Source organism: Cebus imitator, unplaced genomic scaffold (assembly GCF_001604975.1).
Source record: "Cebus imitator isolate Cc_AM_T3 unplaced genomic scaffold, Cebus_imitator-1.0 Scaffold79, whole genome shotgun sequence".
Lineage (NCBI taxonomy): Eukaryota > Metazoa > Chordata > Mammalia > Primates > Cebidae > Cebus > Cebus imitator.
The window spans coordinates 3270558-3295646 of NW_016107394.1; the positions used below are offsets into that span (position 1 = coordinate 3270558).

Below are 25089 nucleotides of genomic sequence, written 5' to 3' on the forward strand. Positions count from 1 at the left end.
AAATGGATAGCATTTCCCTTTAGGTAGAAAAGGTAAGGATGAAGACAGTGGTCCAAGGTGACTCCCAATTCCTGCTGCCACAATCCACTGGCCCACTGACTTCCAGGGGGAGTAAACTGGAGTCCCTGAGATCATCTTAATTCAGAAATCTTCAAATGTTTCTACTAAACGAGAAAAATATCTCAAGCCTCTTAAGTTTTGCCTTCTACTCTAAAATACAGCTGTTTTTTAAACTATTCTCCTCACCACATACTTCCTATAGAGTTGTCACTCCAGAAGAATGTGTCGGGTGTGCTAGAGGCCCATATGGTCCCCTGTCTCATACCAATCCTGGAAAGCATATGTCCTCCAGCTGAAGGAGCCCAGAAAGGGCCATCAGGCACAGAGTAACTTGCCCAAGGTCACAGAGGACACTGGTGACAGAGCCTGTGTACTTTCCTCCTCCCCACTCAGTTCACAGACTTGATCAAGGAAGGGCAGATGTGGGGATTAGAAAAGACCAAGACATTGAGGTCTCATCTTGACCAACTAATAGCTCATGGTGTAACCCTGGACACGTCATTCCCCTCTTTGGGTCTCAGTTTCCCCGCTTGTTTAACAAAGGAGCTGAGCTAGAAAATCTCTGAGGGCCCTTGTCCTCTGATGTTCTGGGCTCTGTTAATCTAAATGACTTCATGCTTCACCCCTCTAGGGGCTGAGGTGGAATGAGGGAGTAAGCAGACTGCAGGAATATTGCTTCAGTCGTACAACAGGGTTGGTTAGCCAGAGCCATAAACCCTCTTCTCCTCCCTCACTTCCTCGCCCTACCCCACTACACTGCACCCAGGCTGGAGGCTCCTCTACCTGCAGAAGAGGTGGCTTTGACATGTACCTACCTGGGCATACAGATTCTGCTGGGGGTAGGCACTTCTGATTGGATACATGGCCGTCTGATAGGGGTTGGGTGATGGGGAGTAGGGGGGTGGAGCAGTATTACTCTGGGTTGGTGGGACCTTGTATGGTGTCCCCGCAGTATATCCTGTACCAAGGCAATAAGAGAGACTTCCAGTTAGTTGGCAGAAGAGCACTGCTAGAAGGCAGCAGGTTCCAGTCACGACTCCCCAGACAAAGATGGGCTGAATCCAGGCTGGAAATAGAGATAAGAACAAACAGAACAGAGCTCCACCCAGAAAGCCCTGACCCCAGAGGCAGCTCCCTCAGTCCTGGTGCACAGGGCTGCATGATGTTTCTGGGCATCTTTTCTTTCTCTGGGTCTCAGGGCTCTTATCTATAAAATAAGAGGCTAGAACCAGATGGTCCCTTTCAGCTCTGACAGGCTGGGATTTGGAGCTGTGTGGAGTGGGCAGGTGCAGAGAGATGGAAGCCCTCAACCCACTTGCTCTTTATTGCTACTCTATCTTCTTGCTTTTGTCTTCTCATGCAGCATGCAGGGTATCTTTTTGCTGTGCTCTCTCTCTCTCTCTCGCTCTATTTCTTTTTCTCCTTATCTCTCTCTCTTAGACTTCCCTCCATCATGTTCCCCTTCCTCCCTACCAAGTTTGAAGGTGAAAACCCCATACAAAACACCATCCAGAGATCCTCATCTTCCGGGATGCTGAAAAACTGCTCTACAGAGTTGGCTTTCCTTCTCTCCTGGGGTCTAGGGAAAGGTTACCTCTACCTGAAAAGACATGAAGTCAGAGATCACAAAGATTCACATCAGCCTGGAACCTGGGCCATGTCTGTCACTCACCAGGATGGACAAAAAGCTAGGACTGAGAAGTCAGGCCCCAAGAAGCTCACAATCGGCCATGCAAATAAATTGTGCTGCCTTTGAATCCTCTGGAAAAGAGTGATAGATCCTTTGTTCACAGAAAAAAAACCTTGAAACATGAGTCATAAAAGGAAACAAGACTGTCTCCTTTTAGAATCACAAAATGGAATTATTCTATGGAACCCAAGTGATCAAGTGACCCCAACCCTAGCACTTTACACAAGGGGATCCTGGGCTCAGAAAAGGCAAGTCTTTTTAATAACTTCTCCTGAAGACTCTAAACTCTTCTAAGTTGAAGAGACAGTACCAGGGGACCTACGCTTTGAAACCCTGCTGGGGAGGTGCTGAGGTGGCTTCTTTTCTGTGGTTACATCTTGGGTAGGTCTAGCTGACCTCACTGGGCTTTAGCTCTTTCACCTATAACATTCTCGCCAAGGACCCTTTCAGCTCCAAGGTGCTGTTTCTATTACACAAGAAGAGACTGGGGGCAGAGTGGAGGGAGTGCTTTATTGGAAGAGAAGACATCTAGTCTTCAGTCCTGGCTTTCCCCCTAATTTTTGGTGACAACTGTCAAGTCTTTGGGCCTTAGTTTCTTATTTTGTAAAATCAGGTGGCTAACAATGAAGATCTCTTCCTAAATAAAAATTCCATGCTTCTAAAGATCTGGGTCTCTTCTACCCTAACCCCAAGTAAAAGAAAGCTACCACATGGTCACAAATCTCTCTCAGTCCACATCACACCTCTTTGGCTTGGCATCCCCCTGCCCGAGGACTCAAGAGGATATGAGAGCTGCTGCTGCTGCCACAAAAGTTGAGCTTTCCCTGGATTCATGTCATTTATGTTTCCACCTGCAGATCCATAGATTTTTCCATAGTTTTGTGGTCTAATATGCTTGGGAAATAAGCAGCGATGAGGATAGAGTGGAAAGGATATATGAAAGAAAGGGAAGTATGTTAAAAAGTAGAAACTAACTGGCAGTGGGACTGTGAGATGAGTGATAATTCTAGAGCAAATTTCTCAAAGTTTCTAGATTATGGAGCTCATCTTGAAATGCGGTCATAGGAGGAGAAGCAGACACTGGGGGGAAGACAGGGAGTCTAGCTTTGCAGATGTCTAGAAGGAACCATCTGATGTGTATGGAGACACAATTTACGTATCTATAAAACAAAGGGGTTTTATAGATAAACTGGAGATAGACATTTCCCAAATGTAGACAACAGATTACAGATTCCAAGGGATCTTAATAGTTGTTTTTGCCAAAGAAAAGGAAAGAGAGTTCTGTAGTCCCATATGTTTGTGAGGTCGCAATGTAAAATAGAGGGAAACAGTCATGATTTTTTTAAAAATTCCATGACCCCGAGAAGTTTTTAAAACAATAGAGTGAGCTGGATATCATGGCTGTCACCTATAATCCCAGCACTTTGGGAGGCCAAGGCAGGAGAAGCACTTGAGACCAGGGTTCAACACCAGCCTGGGTAACAGACCACATCTCTAAAAAAAGAAAAAAAACGTAGCCAGGCAAAGTGGCTGGTGTAGTCCCCAGCTACTTGGGAGGCTGAGGCATGAGGATGGTTTGGGCCCAGGAGTCTGAGGTGTAGTGAGCCCTGATCACACCACTGTACTCCAGCTTGAGTGACAGAGCAAGACCCTGTCTCTTAAAAAACAAAAGGTGGGAGGTGAACTGTGAATCTCTAAGATGGGAATACGTGCGAGACTGTATTTCCCAAATTAATTTTAACACAGAATCTTTTATTCATACCATAAACATTTAAAACAATTAGCCAGCTGTGGTGGCTCACGCCTGTAACCCCAGCACTTTGGGAGACTGAGGCGGGCAGATCACAAGGTCAAGAAATCGAGACCACCCTGGCCAACATGGTGAAACCCCATCTCTATTAAAAATACAAAAAAATTAGCTGGGCGTGGTGGCATATGCCTGTAGTCTCAGCTACTTGGGAAGCTGAGGCAGAAAAATCACTTGAACTCAGGAGGAGGAGGTTGCAGTGAGCTGAGATCATGCCACTGCACTCCAGCAGCCTGGCGACAGAGTGAGACTCAATCTCAAAAAAAAATAAATAAAAGAGTTAAATTTCAGCCATGTTTTTTGTAATTGGCGGCTTGTTTTGGTAACAAAGTTTTATTGTAACATATCTACAACCATTCATTTACATATTGACTAAGGCTTCTTTCCTGCTACAATGGTAGTTACTAACAGAGACCATTCGGCCTTTTGAAAAGCCTAAATATTTGGCCCTTTACAGGAATGTTTGCTGACTCCTGATTTAAAAGGAATATATCAAGGTGTAGAGAATCCTAGCAGAGTTGAAAGCATCCCTTTTCTAAGCAGGAGAGGACGTCCCTGAACCAGAAGATGCCTGTTTCTGAAAGCTCTGCAGCACAGAGAAGTGGTTATGAGCAGTCTAGGTACTGACTGTCTAGGTCCAAACCCCCAGCTCTGCGACTTAATAGTTGTAGGATACATCAGTCTCCTTATGTATAATATGGGAACAGTGATGGTATCTACTTCATAGGATTCCTGTGATAAATACATTAATTGTTAAGTAAAAAGCACTTAGAATAGTACCTGACATATTAGAAGCACTTTATAAAGATTGGCTATTGTGATTTCTTCTCTCTCACTTTATAGGGAGACAGTAAGCTCCTGTCCTAAGGGTATGCAGGCAGAGCCTGGTCTGAAAGACGAAAGCTAAACTATGACTACTATGGTCTGTCCCGGCTTGGAACACAAGACTCCAGGATTGTAAGATTATAAAATGTTATGGTTTAAAATGCCATGATTTTGTGATTCTTTAAAGTTAACAGGTCGACGATGCTGATGACTTTCCTTTATACTTCTGGAGAATATACTCTGGAATTTTTATCTTCTGTGGGGAAGCTGCATTACCTATTCTATGCCGCAAGCACAGCCATATTACAAAGTGGTGAGACTATCCCTCTGAGGAAAATCAAAAAGCTCTAAGAGACTGCAGTAGAATTTGGTTTCCACATCTAACAATAACCTTGCTGGAGGATGTTTCCCTTTCTTTATGTTATGAAATGAGAGACACACATACTTAGAATACAAATAAGTAGCCAAAACACCCTTGGCAGCCAGAGAGATGATGCTGCAGAAGAAGGCCTTGCTTGTTTGTCCAGACAGTCTGAGATGGGAGAAGCTGAACTGCAGAGCTAGAAGAGACCTCAGAGATCATTAAGACCAGCATAAACACTTCACAGATGAGATCATGAGTAGCTGCTGAGACAGACAGCTGCTTGTGGGGATCTAAGACTCGGTGCTACTTCCTCTAACCACAGTGGTTCTCAAGGTTACCATTTGTCAGGAGGATCTTCAGGAGGCTGCAGAAACTGCCTGAGGGCCCTCATCCTAGGCTCTGTCAGTAAGTCAGGTCAATTCCTCTCTAAGGGAATTTCCTCATTTGGACTACAGTATCAGAGAACCTTTCTAGTGCTGACATTCTAAGTCTGTGAGTATTTGCGGAGGACTTTCCACAATATACTGGTGGTCCTGTCATTAGTCCTGAGGAACGCTGAAAATTCCCCTGGAGCTATAGCCAGAGCTTGGGTAACAGAAAAATCAGGATTTATTACTTTATGCATCTAAGTAAAAGAAGCGTTGAGCTTGTGGCAAAAAAATAAAAAATTTAAAAAAAAATCATAGATTTTGCCCAAATGAACTTAGACTCAATTCACTCACTGGAGGCCTGGCTATCCTGAGAGGAATTCTAAGCCTAAAGGTCACAGAATTAAGACTTTGGAATGTTGTGCTTGAAGGACATTAGAGGTTTATATCCAATTTTCTTCCTTTCAGAGAAAGAACCTGGAGCCCAGGAGGACAGATTTTCCCCAAATTGTATAGCACATCAGTACACAGCTGGGCCCAAAGTTCAGGGCTCACCATGCCCTAGGCAGAGCTCTTGCTGAGTTAAAGTCTCTGTAGTCCAATCTTGGGCATTTAATATACTGGCCTTTGTTGTCCCCATTTCACTAAAGGCAATATCATGAGAGAAAAAAGGAATTCCATCACTAGAAGTCCCAGTTCTGCCTTATAGAAGAGGCTTTGTTTATGATGTCCTATTCTTTCTCTTAGGTTCCTAACCATAATTTCAGAATCCATCAAATGGGATAATAAAAAAAAGTATGTATATTAGCAAGATAAAACCTTTTCAGCCCTTTCTGCAATCCTTTTTCACTGCCATAAATCTTTTTCAGTTGTAGAACCCCTACCACCTTCAAGGGCATTGATCCTCGAATCACGGATGCCTTTTAGACTAATCGGTTTATTGATCATCAGATTTATATGTCTGGACAAAACAAAGCCCTATGTCTGAATCTTGCTTTGACCCCTAAGCTCCTTGTTGGTAGCCAAGTAAGACAGTGATGAATAAGTAGGCGACCTAATTACAAACAGGCTTAGCAAGTGTTGGTGAAATTGAATTGAATTTGTCAAAGTGTCCTGAATTTTCTATGGTACTAGAAGCCACAAAATCTGAATGCTGGGAGGAATCTTTATGGGTATGGGAGGGCCAGTCAACCCCAACTGCATTAAAAAATGGTACAGGTTTTTACATTACTTTCTTAAAAGAGAGGGGTCGGCCAGGCATGGTAGCCGATACCTATAATCCCGGCACTTTGTGAGACTGAGTTGGGAGGAGAGCTTGAGCCCAGGAGTTTGAGACCAGACTAGGCAATGTGGCAAAACCCCATCTCTACAAAAAATAAAAAAAAATTAGCTGGGCATTGTGGTCCCAGCTACATGGGAGGCTGTCGTGGGAGGATTACTTGAGCCTAGGAGTTTGAGACTGCAATGTAACATGAATGTGCCACTGGACTCCAGTATGAGTGACAAGAGCAAGACCTTTACTCAAAAAAGGTCATCAATCGGGGTTAAATTTTGGTTCTTTTCAAGGACTGTGATAGACTGTCTGGGAGGAAACAGTGGGTTATGGCTGCTGGACACTTAATGGGACTTCAGGAAGATTTCAACATAGTAGAACGCAAGGCCTTCTGTTACTCAGACTTTGTAACTGTGGAAAAGGTTGCCTCTTTTTGGAGATGGTTTGTTGGCCAGCCACTGTTAAGGGCAACTCGAGAGGAGAGCCCTGTTGTGGTGGAAGACACTGAGTACACATCATCTTGCTGAGAGAATAAGAAGTCTAACTGCAAGAAAGAACCTTGGAGATAATTTAGTTCAGTTCCTTCATTTTGCAGTTTGAAAAATCAAGGTCCAATGCATGGACATGAATTATCCAAGGTTACACAGAACCAGTCTAGAATTCAATGCTTTGGGCTTCCACTCCAGGCCATTTTCTGCTACACTACTGTAGCTGTGCCTGTATGCATCTATATCGATATTTAGATGTCAGAGAGAATATGTATATCCCTATTTATATATGTATATAATCTTATGTATGTTCATTCATTCTACCTGAGGTATCTGGAAAAACTCCTTATGGCTGACATACCTCTTAAAGAGTAAAATCAATCTCATGAAAAAGGTCAGTAACAGAATCTTAATCTGGGTGGTATCTTTTTCTAGCTGTGCTGCTTACTAGCTGGGTGGCATTGGACCTATTACCTTTCTGAGCCTCATCTTTCAAACTGGGATGAAAATCCACCCAAATAACTTAGGACAAGTATAATGTAGATTAAATGAGAGGGTGATCATGAAACTATATTCTACAAAAGGTGAGTTATGTTGTATGAACATAAACTGATGTTGACATCTAGGGGCAATGAAAACTAAGGAGAAAATGACTTTGGATGTTGATATGGTTTAGAGGTTTGTTTCCTTCAACTCTTATGCTGAAACGTAACCTCCAGTGTTGGAGATGGGGCCTGGTGGGAGGTATTGGATCATAGGGGTGGATCCCTCATGATGGCTTAGCACTATCCCCTTGCCGATGAGTGAACTGTGATTATTTAGAGTGTGGCACCTTCCCAGCCCCTTGTGCCCTCTATTACCATGTGATATCCTGGCTTCCCCTTTTGCCTTCCGTCTTGACTGTAAGCTTCCTGAGGCCCTCACCAGAAGCTAAGCAGAAGTTGGTACCATGCTTGCACAGCCTGCAGAACTGTGAGCCAATTAAACCTCTTTTCTTTATGAATTACCCAGCCTCAGGTATTTCTTTATAACAACGCAAGAACAGACTAACACAGATGTTTTAAAGAAAAGAAAAAAATACAATGCATTTTTCTGTTCTACTTACTTAGTGCCTTAATAATTTGTGGAACCACAGATTATCAGGCCTTATCTGGAACATCCCTGGGAGGGCTTGTCCAGTCCCTGCTGGCACAACTTAAGAGATAAGTTCTCACCACATCCAAAGTCAGTCATACCTCTATTGAACAGCTCTGACAAGACACAAAGGTCGTCTTAGATGGCGTCAAGATGCCACTCAGTAATTTCTAAACATTGGTCCTTATATTCCCAGTGGAACCACTTTGTGTTAAAAATTAGATGTGAAGGTGACAATATCAGTTTCTCTACTGAGCCTCAGGATGAATATGACCAGTCAGACTGGCTAGCTGGTTTCTGGCCTCCCTGAAGACTCCTTGTACACACCGTGGTCCTGTAGTGCAGCTTCCACTAGGACACTGTTTCTCATACAGGGGGCAATTTTGTCCCATAGGGGATATTTAGCAATGTTTATAAACATTTTTGGTTGTCACAATGAGGCTTTGCTACTGGCATTTAGGGTAGAGGCCAGGAATGCTCTTAAACATCCTATAATGCACAGGACAGTGCCCTGACAACAAAGAATTACGTGGCTTAGATGTCAATAGTGCTAAGGTTAAGAAGCCCTGTGCTGGGGACAAGCCCTGTCTGTCCAAAGACCGACAGACCTTCAAAATGTACCCTCTGTCCTTTCCCCCTGAAATGCAGTAACAGTCCTTCCCCAGTCAACTTGCTGGCCAGGTGAGTATTTCCTTCTCCCTCCCTCAGTGCTTTGTGTCTCCCCAAAGCTGGGTGCATGATCAAAGAGGATGACCTTTCCTGAATAAGGAGGGCCAATTTTTTGCCTGGGTAAAAGAACCTCTTAAAACAGTATTTATCTCATAAATGTCATTTTTAAAAGCTCCCTTTCCTTTCTTCCTAAGAAACAAATCAGTCCCAACCAAGGGGAACAAGGAAAGGAGACAGGCTGTATTTACTGAAAGCCGCAGAGGATGCTTGGTAAGTTCGGTTCTCGGTCCCGGTGTCCACTGGGAGGTGGAAGGTGCCTTCAGTGCCACAGGAAGACGAGTTCTGTGGCCAGGCCTGTTTCATCAGCAGAGTTGCTTAAGGGAAGACACAAGAATGGCATTAGGCAGAAATAAGAAGTGGCCACCACCAATCACAGACACAAAGCAAGAGTCTTGTGCTGGACAAAAACACACAACCCAAGGAGCCTGTTCAGACACACAGGATGGCTCAGCCTTTCCGAAATGGGTAAGTGGGTTGGGAGGAGTGCTGATGTATGTTTCCAAATGATTTGAAATCAAGAAAATCTGAAGTTATACTAAAAGAGTCAGGATTTTCTACCTACTACTAAAATCACAAAGATGCCCATGAATACCACCTCCTACTACCTAACATTGTGGCCTAAGGCTCTGATATATTGCTCAGCCACTTTCTCATTAATGTGTAGCAACTTGGGAGCCTTTGTGTGTTGACCAGATCAACTGAGCACTCTTTATTTTCTGAAATACCATCTGGAGGTATATTTATAAGCTGCTTTCAAAGACAGGCCCACAAAAAATTACGCATTACATGAACCTTGCTGGACTGCCATCTCCTCTGAAGGGACTGAGTTGTGGCCATGGCAGCTTAAAAGGCACTGGGCACTGTGCTGCACTAAACCTAGTTAGCCAGTGGGGCACTCCTTGCTAATAACTCTTCTCCTGAGGCCAGACAGACATAATTCTTGCATACCCCTGAATATCTTCTGCTGAGGTGTTACTGGGTGCCCCACCTGGGATATCTCCTCATTAATTAGAGATGGTCCTTTGGGCCATTAAGAAAGCAAATATCAAATTTGGGGTAGGTATGAAATATAGATGAGGCCAGTTTAAGATCTGCAGAGACTTCCCAGGCTGATTCAAAGCTCAGCTAGAGATATTTGAAGGATGATACTTCATATGTTTTAGAAGTGTGGTGTGACTCAAAAAACTTACCTTCGTGGTATCCTGAGGGGAAAGAGAAAAGAAACAGAGTTCCAAAGGGGGACTTGCCTAACTTTTTAGATATTTTCCTTGTTATAATTTCAAACACTAGAGGGGAAACATTCTTGAGTCAAATTTCTGTTTATGGTAAAAAGAATAACTTTAGCAACATCTTTTCCACTCAAAGTCTTGGGGGGCCATGGATATGGGGTTTTATATAGCATATCAGCAGAAGGTGGGGCTGCATTGGCAATACTTAAAATATTTAACTGAGAGGCTAAGACAGGGTGTTATGAGAAGAAAGTATGCCTATACACTCTCTAATTCCACCAGGACAAGGATATTCTACCTCCAGAGAGATCCTGTAACCCCTTCTGCCCATTCAGGTAACAGGTAATACCTCTGATTCCTTTGATCTCAGAAGTACTGGGGCCAGAGAAGGTCAGGGACTGTGCTGTTTTTGTTGAAGCAAGGCTAGAAGTATGGCTATTGTAGGCTGACTCTGCGTTTGCATTAATGGCCCGCAATATATACAGCAGATGCTGACAAATGAGAAAGAAATCATGGGCAGGAAAGTCACACTAAAAGGAGAATTCTGGTAAGAGAAATGGAGACCCAGCAGAACTCCATGTAGAGCCCAGGGCCTTTCCTGGTCATCGAGACATGGCTCTGCAGACAATGAAGGAGGAGGAGAGTCCATTTTAAACAATCATTTTGCATTTCTTTTCTTTGGGGAGTGGGAAACAGGAGAGGGATAAAGAATCCAATTAGTGTTAACATATCTTTATCAAGATGTCTCCAAATTTAGTCTGCCATACATGTGGCTGGAAAGCAGTGGCCACTCCCAAAACAACTCTTAAAAAGTAAAACATACAGCTCTGAAAAGTCAGATGAAGCAAGCCCATTCCCTCAAAACCCCACAGGAACGCCACCAGGGGGCAGAAGTCCCGAATTTGGCTGTAGGGATTTAGAGAATTTGGAGGTTCTAGTACATTCCAATTTTTTCCTCCAAGTGGTATATACTTTACCATAATTTTCATAATAAGCCAAAAGTCTGACATTAGCCTGAAGGACTGTGTGACAATTAAAGTTAGTAAGTCAAACTAACTTAACTTACTTTTCATAAAAGAGTAAATCACTCTTTTGTCCAAAGAGCGACTGAGGTCTACACTGCACTCAGCACTGAGGGGAGCGCCACGGTGGAAGGGAACACACGTGGGTCACAGTCACTGCACACAAGGTACTTATGGTCTAGCTGGGGATGCAACACAGCCACACGCCAACCAAGGAGTGAACAAGACAGCATGATACACAATAAAATAATGTTCCAGGTTAACCAAGAAAGAAGCAAGTGCGACTGTGCCTTTGATTACTATGTCTTTTCCAACCGATGACGTGAACTATACTATATGTTTTTCTGAATAAAAATACTTTTCTGTATTTTTTCCTGGTTTCATCATAAAGAAAACAAATTAGTGTGTTCTGTACTTCTCTGTATATTTGAATCCTTGTAATTTAAATAACTAGATAAATGTGAAAACAAATCAAAAAACAAATATTAGCTGTCAACTTGACCTCATTAGTTAGTTGTACCGTGTGATCCAACTCCTGGTACACAATTCTGAAGTTACCCATTCTGTTGGTGGAAGTGATTCAGAGCTCAGTTGAGGGATGAAGACAATTCCAACTGAAGCTTTTAGAGGCATGGTGATAGAGGAGGCTGCTCTGAACAGCATGCCTGCCCTTGGGTGCCTGAAAAGTACCACTTCCTAGAGATGTTTTGTATTTTGAATTGAGTGGTAGTTAAATATAGGCATATACATATGTAAAAACATTACTAAGCTATATACACTTAAGATTAGTGTACTTGGCTGGGTGCAATGGCTCACGCCTGTAATCCCAGCACTTTGGAGGCCGAGGTGTGTGGATCACGAGGTCATGAGCTCGAGACCAGCCTGACCAACATGGTGAAACCCTGTCTCTACTAAAAAACACAAAAATTAGCCAGGTGTGGTGGCATGCACTTGTAATCCCAGCTACTCAGGAGGCTGAGGCAGGAGAATTGCCTGAACCGGGGAGGTGGAGGTTGCAGTGAGCCAAGATTTGCACCACTGCACTCCAGCCTGAGTGAAAGAGTGAGACTCCATCTTAAAAAAAAAAAAAGAGAGAGATTAGTGTGCTTTATATACTTTACTGTATGTGTGTTATACCTCAATGAAATGAGAGAGAGAGAGAACCCTTGGCAGTGAAGGGCCGTGGGCCCAGTCACAGCATGCGGCCCACATCCAGGTGCTGGGTTGTTCACTTCCCTGGATACGGGGCCCTCACGCCCTCTGACACTTGAACAATCTGTTAAGCACATTTACAAGAAAGAGAGGCAGCAAGGGACCATCATCCTGAACAATGTACTGAGTCAGGAAATCTGAGTTGTAGCCTGGGCTCTGCCACTTATTAGCTGTGGGACCTTGGGCAAGTCACTTAACCTTTCTAAGCTTCAGATTTGTTGTCTCATAAAATGGCAATAATCATCACTCCTTGATTGCTTCATAGTACTGATGTGAGGGTCAAAAATAAAGTGTCACCCAGTCTTATAGTTTCTAGTTCTGGTTTCTGTCCACTCTTCCATTTCCAAAGTTGTAGGCTACAGCTCTAATTGAAGCTCTCATCATCTCTCATCTTAACTACTGCAACTGCTTCCTCATGTTAAATCTGCTTCCTCCAATTTTCAAGCTGCATTCAGAGCCATATACCTAAGACTGAAACCTAATCACAAAACCCCCTTTCTTGAAAACATTCCATGGTTTTCCACTAACTATAGGCTAAAGTTTGAACTCCTGTGTAGCATTCAATGCCCCATCATGATCATCTTGTCCTGAAGACCTTTCCAGACTCTCTCATTGTTCTCAATCTCCAGCCCACACTACAGCCACAGAAACTGCTCATAATTCCCAGAATATGCCAGGGAACCTCACATCTCCATGTTTTGTCTACACTGCTACCTCTTGTGGCATGTCTTTCCCCAGACTCCATCTGGTAATACTGATTAATCCATCAATCATGAGCCGAAGACTCACACCTACTATAAAGTCTTTCCTTCCCCCACCCCTTAACCACAGCCCTGTGATTCTTGGAAGAATCTCAATCCCTGTGATTCTTGGAAGCACCTGTACTTGATGGCATGTCTTCTCTCCACTAAACTCTGAGCTCCTTGAGAACAAGCCCCTTGTCTTACTAGACTTTGTATCTTCAAAGGGCCAGCTGAGGGCCTGCACAGAATTTTGTAAAGTGAAGAGCTCCAACCGTATTCTGTATGCAGATCTATTTCAGATGCTATAACTGGAAGGGGAAGCATGAGAGCTTCTCTGACTTTTTATGGACCCTTCTGTTCAGGTTCATATATCCTGAGGCGAACAAAAAATGACTACATGAGAAACAGGTCTGTGACTAACAAAATTGAAGTAATAAAATTATAAGAGGACAGGGTATTAGTATTTAAAGGGACTTCGGAGATCATGTGAAATTAAACATTTTATCTATGGCCTGGAGACATTAGTAAATTGCCCAAGATCACACAGCCCACAGCTGTGGCAAGGAGAAATTTCACAGCTCATCTCCTGACAGATGCGCAACACACAAATTCAATTTCCAGCATCCAAATAATTCAAGGTTAAAAGTTGAGAAAGGGTACAGAGATTTTATAAAAACATTTTCCAGAGCAGCCCAGGTGAGGGTGGTGAAAGTTGCAAGCCCTTCCCATGGTCCCTTCCTGTCTATGACAAAAAGGTCCTAGTCAAGTTATACTGCTGGGACCCTCACAGGTGCCCAGAAGTTCCTGTGGTGCCTTGGGCCTGGAGTCCACACTGTCCAGAGAACCCAGTTCTGGTCCCTCACTTATTAGCCCCCTCGCCCCCCACCTCTCACCATCTTCTGGGAAAATGAGCCCAGAGCTCAAGTTCTGGGCTGATGGAACAGATTATATCTAAAGTCAACCAAGGCTTCAAACGTGTCAGACTGCCGATGGAGATGGAAAATCTGATCCTGGGGCAGACTAGTTTTTTGGGTTCTAATAGGCATAATCCAGGTACTCCTTCACAGAGGCTGCCACAAAGCCAACTGAGGAGCCGCATGCAGGCCCTGGAATTTTTGTTGATTTGTTTGAATTCGGCAGCCAGGTTAGGGTGAGAGATGCTTTTTAATGCCATGATCCTTTGCTGCTGCCCTAGGGATGGTTCATGTGTGTCTCCAACCCATGATTTTTGCACCATCAGACATGTTCCTGCATGCTTTAGGAACTGCTGCTGAGCCACCTGGGGGGAGCCCAAGCCTAGGGGATGGGATTTGGGTAGGAGAGGAGAGGGGATCTACCATTGTTATGAGATAACACATTCATAGGCTGTAATACAGATGAGGAAAAATAGCTTTCCTACCATAAGCTGAATGCAGGAACTGAAACTCTGTTGGATAGAAATGTTAGTTGAAATTACCACTAAGAATTTGTGCAAAGTTGTATACATTGCAGTTACATAAACAGACTTTGTTTTGTGATAGCAGTTTCTCCCCCTCCCCCGCCAGCTTCACAAACACAGTAAGTAAAGAAGGTGTGAAGCACCTTTACCGTAGAAAGGGTGACAGACTTGTCATCTGGGAAAGTTCATTCATTGGAGTGAGCCCCTCCCTGGATGCCATAGTGTCTTCCAGGCAGCTGACCCAAAGCTGCCTGGATGTGAACAAGCCCAAGTTCCTGCTTTTTGCTTGTCTGTTATAAGATTACATTTCAGTTCTCCCAAGAACTGCAGAGGGATTTCACATATGACAGAGACTTTGTGTTAGAGGAAGTGAAGGTTCAGAGACAATATCACCATCTTTGATGTCTAAAGAGCTGTCTGTAAAACCCCTGAGAGATAGGAGCAATGCAGAGGCACACCAACCCTGAAGTCTCTGGGTCACTGTGGTGCTATAGAAGGAGCACAGGTTGTGGGGTTAGACAAGTTGGGTTTGAATCCCAGCTAAACTGCTTTTTTATGGAGACAGGGTCTCACTCTGTTGCCCAGGCTAGAAAGCAGTGGTGCAATGATAGCTAAATGCAGCCCCCAGCTCCTGGGCTCAAGTGATCCTTCTGTCTCAGCCTCCTGAGTAGCTGGAACTACAGGTACATGCCACCAAGCCTGTCTATTTTTCTTTTCTTTAATTTTTTTGTAGAGATAGGGTCTCATCATGTTGCCCAGGCTGGTCCTGACCTTTGGCCTCAAGCCATCCTCCTGTCTTGCCCTCCCAAATCTACTGCTTTTTAGCTGCATAACTTTGGGCAACTTATTTATCCTGTTTGAGCCAAGTTGAAGACAGGAAGCTCTAACTCACAAGACTAAGGTAAAAATGAAGGTTTGTAACATGACTTGCGCAGGGCTTGGAACAGGGCAGCTGTTCAGAAAGCACAAATTCTTTTTCCCTATGCTCCCCCAAGTTTGTTATATGTAAAATGGGAATAATGTATTTGTACTTTATAGGGATGCTGTGAAATCAAATGAGATAATACAAGAAAATGTTGTGTCAACAGATTCCATGAGGAGGTTATTTTATTTTTATCTGTATTAGTTAACCTGTTTATCCTTCCCATCATTTATTTTCAAGCCAGATTACCATTAACAGATCCCTAGATTCTGAAAACCAAATCTTGATTGACTCCTACCTCTTGCGGGACCAAAGAGTTCCTAAATAAGATCCCTGACATCATTAAGAGCTTGGGAAAAAGCTCCAAATGCCCACATTGCTTTCAGAACCAATGAAAAGAGTGAAATGCTTCTCTGCATCCTAGACAGATAACATCTTAGGTACTCAGAGCTGCTAAAAATAGCGCGCGTGCTCTCTCTCTCTCTCTCTCTCTCTCTCAAGCAACTTCTTGTTCTCCTTAAAGCAGCAGAAAAAAATTTAAACCTAAGAGCCTGGTTCCTTCTGAAGGTACCTCCTCTGCATCACAAATGGCTGGCTCTGGCAGGAAGGTGAGAGTAATCTAAATGGTCCTTTCTGACCTTGAGCTAGCTTCTCCATGGTAGGAAGTCCCCCACAGTCAGGAAATCTGCACTGTGAATCCAGAGGCCAGCATTCCAAAATATGCTCTGTGTGTGTGTGTGTGTGTGCGTGTGTGTAACTCAAAAGGGAAAGAAAGGGAAGGGGATCTTCCCACGGTCACACCAAAATCAGAAGCAAAGTTAGTGCTACAACCTAAGTCTTTCAACTCTGAGTTTGGGGTCTTCAAATACAATAACACCACCCTCTCTTGTGGATTTTGTGAGTTTTTGAGAAAATAGTCTGGGTGACATTAGTAGAAATATGTTGACTTTTAAAAGCAAAATTAGGGAAAATCAAGTTAGATGAGGGCTTATTTTTATTTTAATAAAATTAAAATTGAATATATATGCCAAGATGTACTGAATTTCTTTTCTTCCCCTACAGTTTCAGTCTCCTCCTATCTGCACTCCTTTCCCTCTTTAGCCAGTGTAATGCCTTAATTTCTCTCTGGCCCACTGATGCAACTACAATGTAGCAGTTAAGAGCTCATGCAGACACAGTGTTAGGGTGCTAGGCCTTGGATCTTTGGGCTAGTTATGTAACTTCTCCAAGTTTTAGTTTTCCCATTTGGAAAATGGGGATAATAAGAATACCAACTTCAAAAGTTTATTGCCGTATAAAATAAGCTAATATCCATAAAGAACTTCAAATAGTCTTGAACATGAACACATAGAAAACATTCAATAAGCAGTAGCTATTTATTCCATATCTTTCCACTTATTGGTAAACGGATCCTAAAACAATCCCACAATCTATCACCAGAAGTGCTGAACATTGTGAGAAAACAGCCCAGTTCTGAGGATGAGAGCCTGGACAAATGCACAGCCTTCACCATTCAGGTGGGCCCCGAATGTCACCCTGCTCTGTTATCTTTTGGTAGTTTCCAGTCCTACTCCTTCCTATGAGGCTCTCACACCCTGACCTTCCTAGTTAAGAACGCTCCCTTTACCCCTGCTGCCCTCTGTAGCAGCAAATCAAGGTCATTAGATGAGAACTCTCCACTTTCCATTGGGCAATTTATTTAAGCACATCTACCTCTGACCTTTCCTTTAGTCGGAAAGGAAGAGTTGCTCTCTTGCATGAGGCACCCTGTCTCCATCTGCCACTCAACTTCACAAACCAAAGAAGAGAACTGAGCTCCAGATTTCCCACCCCTACACCAGCCTCTGTGGCGGCCTGGCTCTGGCACCACTTCTCCTGCATCTCTGACTGATCCTCTCCACTTGCCCCTTCCTATCAGTCCTTAACTTTGCTCATATCTGAGAAAACCCGCCTTCAACCCTACGTTCACTTCTAGTCAGTGTCCTTTTGTTTTTCCTTTCCTGGTAGCTAAGCTTCAGGTAAGAATAGACTGTATATGCTAAATCTACTTCTTCACTCCTGATTCACTGCACTCTGGTTTCTAGCCTCACCACTTCACTAACAATGCTTCCAGTGAGGTCACTGGTGGCCTCCAGACTATAAAGACAATGAATCTTCTTCACTCCTGATCTTACTTGACCTTCTGCAACAACTCTTTTTGTTTTAGACTGGGAACAGTTTACAAAGTCAATTCACAGATCTAATAGCACTTAAATTTAAATCATTTATATATCATGATATACATGATAATTGAAGCCTTTGTAGTTAAGATAGAAATTATCCAATTTGATTATCAGAATTTCTGTAGCTTTTATTGTTTTTGCCTTCTATTATAGATCTTGGGGAAAATATTATATATCATATTGACTAAAAGTAAATATAAAACCAATGCTGAGATACTATTATAGAATTTTAGCCCATGCATCACTGCTCCCTTCATAAGCGCTCCAAAGGCAGTGACTACAGCTTCCTCAAGTTTGAATCATCTACATGGTCTTCCAAAATATCTTAAGCATAACAGGGTGGGTCAAAATGTCTGTGGAACATCTATGTAAACACCTTAGGGGATACCATCACCTATTTACCTAAAATAGTTCTTGTTTGCCCAAAAAAGAGGGGCTATCTGATAACTTCATAGTGTGTGTGCATAATTATGATATGATTCCTACTTAGAGATGGGGGAAATGAGATTCAGATAGATCAGGTGACTTTAAGGTTGCTAATCTAGGAAATGACAGTGAGGACTCAAACCTAGGTCTTCAGACAACCTATATTCTTTTCTCCTTTAAGTGTGCCCCAAGAAAGATATTGACAGTAGAATAAGCACTACATTGGGAGAGAAAGGCACAGGACAAGAGTCAGGAGATCTGCCAAAGATTCTAGTCCATATGCTGCTGCCGACTCACTGGGTATGTTGGGACAAATCACTGTTTTTTGGTTCTCCTTTGTCAAGAGAAGAAGTTGACTGGGGGATCTCTAAGGTCTTTGGAAGCTTTCTAATTCTATAATGATAACTGCTAAACAAGAAAATGTGGGGTATGGCTGGGTGCGGTGGCTCACACCTGTAATCCCGGCACTTTGGGAGGCTGAAGCAAGTGGATCACAAGGTCAGGAGTTCAAGACCAGACTGGCCAACATGGTGAAACCCTGTCTCTACTAAAAAATACAAAAATTAGCTAGGCATGGTGGTTTGTGCCTGTAATCCCAGCTACCTGGGAGGCTGAGGTAGAAGAACTGCTTGAAACAGGACCCGGGAGGCGGAGGTTGCAGTGAGCCGAGAATGCGCCACTGCACTCCGCGAGACTCCATCTCAAAAAAAAAAAAAAAAAAAAAAAAAGAAAGAAAGAAAATGTGGGGTATTATCAAGACATTCAAGGCCTCTCCAAATCTCGCCCTTGCATATCTATAGTTCAGATTCATCTAGCCGCTTATAGTTTATGCTGCAACCACTCCCCTACTTCTGTGTTCTTCACAGTGTCCTGTTCGCACATCTCTAAGCCTCTGCCCATGCTCTACTCTACCCGGAATGCCCACTCTCCTTTGTGTGCTTAAAGAATAGTTTCTACTTCTCCTTCAAGTCTCTATTGTTACCCACTCTCTGAAGCCTCCCCTACACTTTTTTTTTTTTCTTGAGACAGAGTTTCACTCTTGTTGCCCAGGCTGGAATGCAATGCAGCAATCTCGGCTCGCCAAAACCTCTGCCTCTCAGGTTCAAGCTATTCTCCTGCCTCAGCCTCCCAAGTAGCCGGGATTACAGGCATGTGCCACCATGCCTGGCTAATTTGTTTTGTATTTTTAGTAGAGATAGGGTTTCTCCATGTTGGTCAGACTGGTCTCAAACTCCCAACCTCAGGTGATCCGCCTGCCTCGGCCTTCCAAAGTGCTGAGATTACAGGCATGAGCCACAGCACCCAACCAAGCTTGCCCTATACTTTCCCCCCAGGCAGACTGTTGTTCCCTCCTCCTCCCCTTATATGTATTCCTTTTACAATACTTAGCACATTAGCACTGCAATGAGTTTACATGCCAGGCTCCCCAATGTGACTGTAAGCTACTTCAGACAGGCAAAGATGGCATCTTTCAATTTTTGTATCTCAGTATCGAAGACATTCAACAAATACTTGTTGAGTAAAAGGAACTTACATAAAACCATCCATAACCCTGAGGCAGGTAGTCACATTGGATCTCAGAGAGGTGAGGTGACTTGGCCAAGGCCTTACAACTAGTGAGTCAGGTAATCAGGATTCAAACCCAGGACTTTCTAACCACAGAGCCTATACCCTGCTGTTGAGTATTAGAGTACCAGCTGAGCATGAGGGTTAAGATCAGAACTAAGACCTCTGCAGTGCTCCAAGCCCAAAAAACCTTTTCAACATTTTCAAACCCATTTCAACCTCAATCCAAGGATTGTTGGGCCTTTATTATTTTTGAAAACCCAGCAGCTTATCTCAGCTTGAAAACCAGCTCTTTACCTTCTGGTGGCAAGAGTGTGTGTGTGTGTGTGTGTGTGTCCCAAGGAGAGTAAGAGAGTGTGAGAAAGAGAGAGAGCGAGCGAGCGAGAGAGTGCGTTTGTGTGTGTGTGTGTGTGTGTGTGTGTGTGTCAAGAGCGTGTGTGTGTATGTGTGTGTGTGTCCCAAGGAGAGTGTGTGTGTGTCAAGAGCGTGTGTGTGTGTCCCAAGGAGAAGAGAAGGAGAGAGAGTGTGTCTGTGTGTGTGTGCCCCCGTCCGTCCGTCCCAATGGCAGCCTCAGGGAAAACTGAGCAAAGAATGAATTTAGACATTGCTTGGGGAGCAGAAAATGTTCTATGAGGAGGATGCAGGTCTCAGACATTCCAGCACAGGATTGATGAGCCAACCTTAAGTCCCAGAGAGAATGGAGAAGATTCTATTCCTGCCCCCACCCTGAGGCTGATCTGTCTCAGTTCCCAGAAGGGGGGACTCCCAGGAAAATCAAGCCTGGACAGGCTGGGCCTGGAGCAATTAAGAACAGGAAAAGGCCAGCAGGTGGTTTTGTTTTTCCAAATAGATTCCCCCTTCCCCATTCACCACTGCTGTCCCTATTTTCTCCTTACCTGGAGCATAACTGGGACTATTGGTGGGGTAGAGGCTGGGATTGTAGGCAGGGGCCGCTGCTGGATAGGCTGTGGGGTAACCTACAGAGAGATAAGAAAGCTTATTAGTTAGGCAAAAAAAAAAAAAGCAGATTTTTGAAAAAATAGAATTCAAGTCCTAGGCTTGGCCTCCAGTCTCTCCATGGGCTATTTCAGATAGTATATGTGACCAGCTTTCAGCCTCTCAAGAAAAAAGTTACCAAAACCAAAATCCTAATATGTACAGACTTTCTGGTCTATTTTTAAAAACTGATACAAGAAATATGTCCACATGCTCACCATAAAAAAAATATGGAAGCAACATTGAAATTTACACTTTTTATGTTCAAGTTTACTTTCATATTCCTGCCACATCATCACTCTCCTCCCCAGAGGTAACACCATTAACAGTTTAACATCTATCTTTCCAGGTAGCTTTGTATAATTTTTATACACATATATTCAGTGCTGTGCTGGTAAATATATAACAACTGGCTCGAAGGGGTTGGAAATAGGAGCTGCTTTGCACCATTTGACAACTGAGATGGCATAAATGTTTCCACCATGACCAATCTGATGCTACCAACTTCACTGAATGAATAGTTTGGAAGAGGTTCCCACGGTCAGCTCTCAAGAGCTTACACAAACCAGATCCAGCCCACCGCAGTATATTATATACAGTTTGGGGGATTTTTTGAAACTTTTTTATAATGGTAAAATATGTATAATATAAAATTTGCAATTTTAACCATTTTAAAATGTATAATTCAGTGACATTAATGACATTTACAATGTTATGCAATTATCACCATTACTTATTTCCAAGAAATTTTCATCACCCCAAACAGAAACTCTGTAACCATTAACAGTAACTCCTCATCCCCTAACACCCACCATGGTAACCTCTAATCTACTTTCTGTCTCTCTGAATTTGCCTGTTTTAGGTATTTTATATAAGTGGAATCATACACTATTTGTCCTTTTGTGTCTGGCTTCTTTCACTTAGCATAATGCGTTTAAGGTTTATCCAAGTTGTAGCATGTACCAAAACTTCCTTCTTCCTTATGGCTGAATAATATTCTACTGTGTATATATGCCACATTTTTTAAATCCAGTCATCTGTTGAGGGACGCCTAGGTTGTTTCCACCTTTTGGCTACTGTGAATAATGGTATAATAAACAATGACATGTAAGTACCTGTTTTCAAAAATCTTTGAGATATACACCAGTAGTAGAATTGTTGGGTCATACAGTAATTCTATGTTGAGCTTTTTAAGGAACCACAAGACTGTTTTTCACAATGTCTGCACTTTTTTTTTTTTTTTTTGAGATGGAGTCTCGCTGTGTTGCCCAGGCTGGAGCACAGTGGTGCGATCTCAACTCACTGTAACCTCTGCCTCCTGGGTTTAAGCGATTCTCCACCTCAGCCTCCCGAATAGCTGGGATTACAGGTACACGCCACCACACCTGACTAATTTTTGTATTTGTAGTAGAGATGGAGTTTCACCATGTTGGTCAGGCTGGTCTTGCACTCCTAACCTCAAGTGATCCACCCGCCTTGGCCTCCCAAACTACTGGGATTACAGGCATGAGCCACTGTGCCCCGCTAACGTCTGTACTATTTTACATTCCCACCAGCAATGCATGAGAGTTCAAATTTCTCTACATCCTCAACAATGCTTGTTATTTTCTTTTATTATTACTAACATTATAGCCATCTTGTATAGTAAGTGTGAAGTGGGATCTCAGTGTGGTCTTGATTTGCATTTCTTTAATGACTAATGATGTTGACCATCTTTTCATGTACTTATTGGCTATCTGTATATCCTCTCTGGATAAATGTCTACCCAAATCATTTTCCCATTTTAAAATACAATTGTTTGTTTATTTTTTAGAGACAGGGTCTTGTTCTATTACCCAGGATGGAGTGTAATGGCAGGATCATAGCTCACTGTAACTTTGAACTCCTGGGCTCAAGTGATCCTCCTGCTTCAGCTTCCTGAATAGCTGGGTCTATAAATGTGTGCTGCCACACCCCGTTTTTTTTTTTTGTTTTTTTTTTTGTTGTTGTTGTTTGTTTTGTTTTGTTTTTGTAGAGACAGCGTCTCATCATGTTGCCCAGGCTGGTCTCAAACTCCTGGCTTCAAGTGATTTTCCTGCCTTGGCCTCCCAAAGTATTGGGATTACACAGGACATTTTCCCATTTTTTTCATTGGGTGGTTTGTCTTTTTGCTGTTGCATCGTAGAAGTTGTCTATTCTGAATATTAAACCATTATCAGATATATTACTTACAGATACTTTCTCCCATTCTGTGGGTTGTCTTTTTACTTTCTTGATAATGCCTTTCATGCAAAAAAAATTCAATTTTAAGTCCAGTTTATCTATTTTTTCTTTTATTGATTATGCTTTTGGTGTCATATCTAAGAATCCACTGCCAATCAAATGTCATGAAGATTTACTTTTATGTTTTCTTCTAATGGTTTTATGGTTTTGGCTTTTATATTGAGATCACTGATACATTTTGAGTTAATTTTTATATATGACATAAGGTAGGGGTATACATGGTTTTACATTTTACTTTTTTACTTTAACATTATAAATATTTCCTCATGTAATTACATATTCTTCAAAAGGCTTATTTTAATATCTTTATGATATTCCACATGTAGATATATCATTTAACCATTACTTGTTTTGGTTGTTTGAAAATTTCATTTTTATAATAGCTAACAGACTAAAATTAAACAGACTAACAGACTAAATGAATCTCTGTTTCTTTAGGAATGAATTCTAGAAGTGGAAATCTCTAGGTTAAAGGATGGGCCTATTTTTCTTTTTTTAAGTTGGAGTCTTGATCTGTTGCCAAGCTAGAGTACAGTGGCGCGATCTGCAACCTCCACCTCCTGGGTTCAAGCGATTCTCCTGCCTCAGCCTCCCGAGTAGTTGGGACTACAGGCGCATGCCACCATACCCAGCTAATTTTTGTATTTTTAGTAGAGACAGGTTTCACCATGTTGACCAGGATGGCCTCTATCTCTTGACCTCGTGATCCACCTGCCTTGGCTTCCCAAAGTCCTGGGATTACAGGCGTGAACCATTGCACCTGGCCGGGTAGGCCTATTTTTAAAGTTCATCAATTCAACAAACAATTTGAGTTTCTACTTGGTGCCAGAGACTGATTTAGGGACTTTTGTCAGTGAACAAAATGAAGATCCCTGGCCTTGTGGAGTTTATATTCTAAGAGGGTGGGAGAAGGCACCCTTGGATAAATACTAAAGTCTTCAGTGCTATGGAAAAGAGAAAAAGGCCAAAGTAAAGGGCATCAGAAATGCCAAAGTGTTGAAGGTAAGGGCATTGCAATATTGTAAAGAATAATCAGAGTAAGATACATTAAGAAGGTATTATTTTTGCAAAGACTTGAAGGAAATGATAGTGTTAATCAAGCAGATAGCTGGAGGAAGAGTGTTTCAGACAAAACAGTCAGTGCAAAGACCCTAAGTTGACAGCATATAAGACACTGTCGGAGGAACAGCAAAGAGGCCAGTGTGGCTGGAATGGAACAAATGAGGGGGCAGTCGTAGCAGAGGAAGTCAGAGAGGTAAAGGGCTGGCCAGTTCATGTAGGACTTTATGGGCCACTGTGAGGACTTAAGACTTTTATTCTGAGTGAAATGAGAAGACCTCACAGAGTTTTCAGTAGAAGAATAACATGCTATGACTTATGTTTGAAAAGAATCACTCTGATTGATGTGTTGAAAACAGACTATAAGGGGATAGAGAAGCAAAGCAACCTGCTGAGAGGCTACTGCAAGCTCCAACAATAGATGTTGGGACTAAGACCAGGGAAATAGTGGAGGTGAAGAAAAGTAACATGCTAAGAGCCTTCACATACTTTGCCATACTGCTTTCTGGAAAGACCATCAATTTGTACTTGTTCTAGCAGTGTGTAAGTGCCTGTCTCACTGCTCCCTGCAGTTGTTAAATGCTCATTGGCATTTTGACTGACAAGGAAAAGCTGGTTTTAAAAGTCAAAGATTAAATCCCTAAATCCCTAAAAGCTTCTTTGGGATTTGTAAATATTGAAGCTTTAATAATGTATCTTTGTTAATATGCCTTTCCCTAAATCGTTTCCAATTCCAAAGAAAATTCATCTCTTTACCCCCTAATCATTTTCTGATTTTAGAACTGAGGTAGCTAACTTATCACTTAATTAGCAATCTGGAGGTGTGCTACTTCTCAAGAAAAAAGTCAGGGGTCTAATCTGGGAAGCCAAGTGATCCAGTTGTATGGCCAAAATCTGTATTCAGCGTCATGTGAGAAATTGTGCAGTCACAGGTAATCACACTCCTGTTCTGTCATTTCAGATGCCTTTCACTTTAGAGGCAATTATACGATCTTCCTTCAATGTTTCCAAGTGGAATTATTTTTAATTCACTTGAATTTGGCAGACATTATATAATGACAGCATTACAGGGAGCTTTATATAGTCTTCCCTCCCTCCCTTTCCTTCCTTTCTTACTTACTTTTCTTTCCTTCCTTCTCTTCTTTCCTTACTTACTTCTTTATTTATTAATTACAGGGTCTTGTTCTGTCACCCAGGCTGGAGTTGTCGTGGCACAATCATAGCTCACTTCAATCTTTTTTTTTTTTTTTTTTT

General features: G+C 42.6%; 1 protein-coding gene across 5 annotated transcripts in view; it reads right to left on the reverse strand.

Moving 5' to 3' along the window:
• Nucleotides 1–25089, reverse strand: part of FAM168A (family with sequence similarity 168 member A) — a 177991-nt gene that overhangs the window by 6252 nt on the left and 146650 nt on the right. For 3 of the 5 annotated variants that reach the window (XM_017532949.2, XM_037740111.1, XM_017532950.2), the window contains 4 exons: nucleotides 20415–20495; nucleotides 14344–14370; nucleotides 8927–9052; nucleotides 876–1018 (listed from right to left, as the gene is read on the reverse strand). In XM_017532949.2, coding sequence (XP_017388438.1) covers nucleotides 876–1018; nucleotides 8927–9052; nucleotides 14344–14370; nucleotides 20415–20495 — 377 coding nt within the window. The remainder of the gene's footprint in view (nucleotides 1–875; nucleotides 1019–8926; nucleotides 9053–14343; nucleotides 14371–20414; nucleotides 20496–25089) is intronic. The other 2 variants (XM_017532951.2, XM_037740112.1) reach the window with 2 other exon arrangements.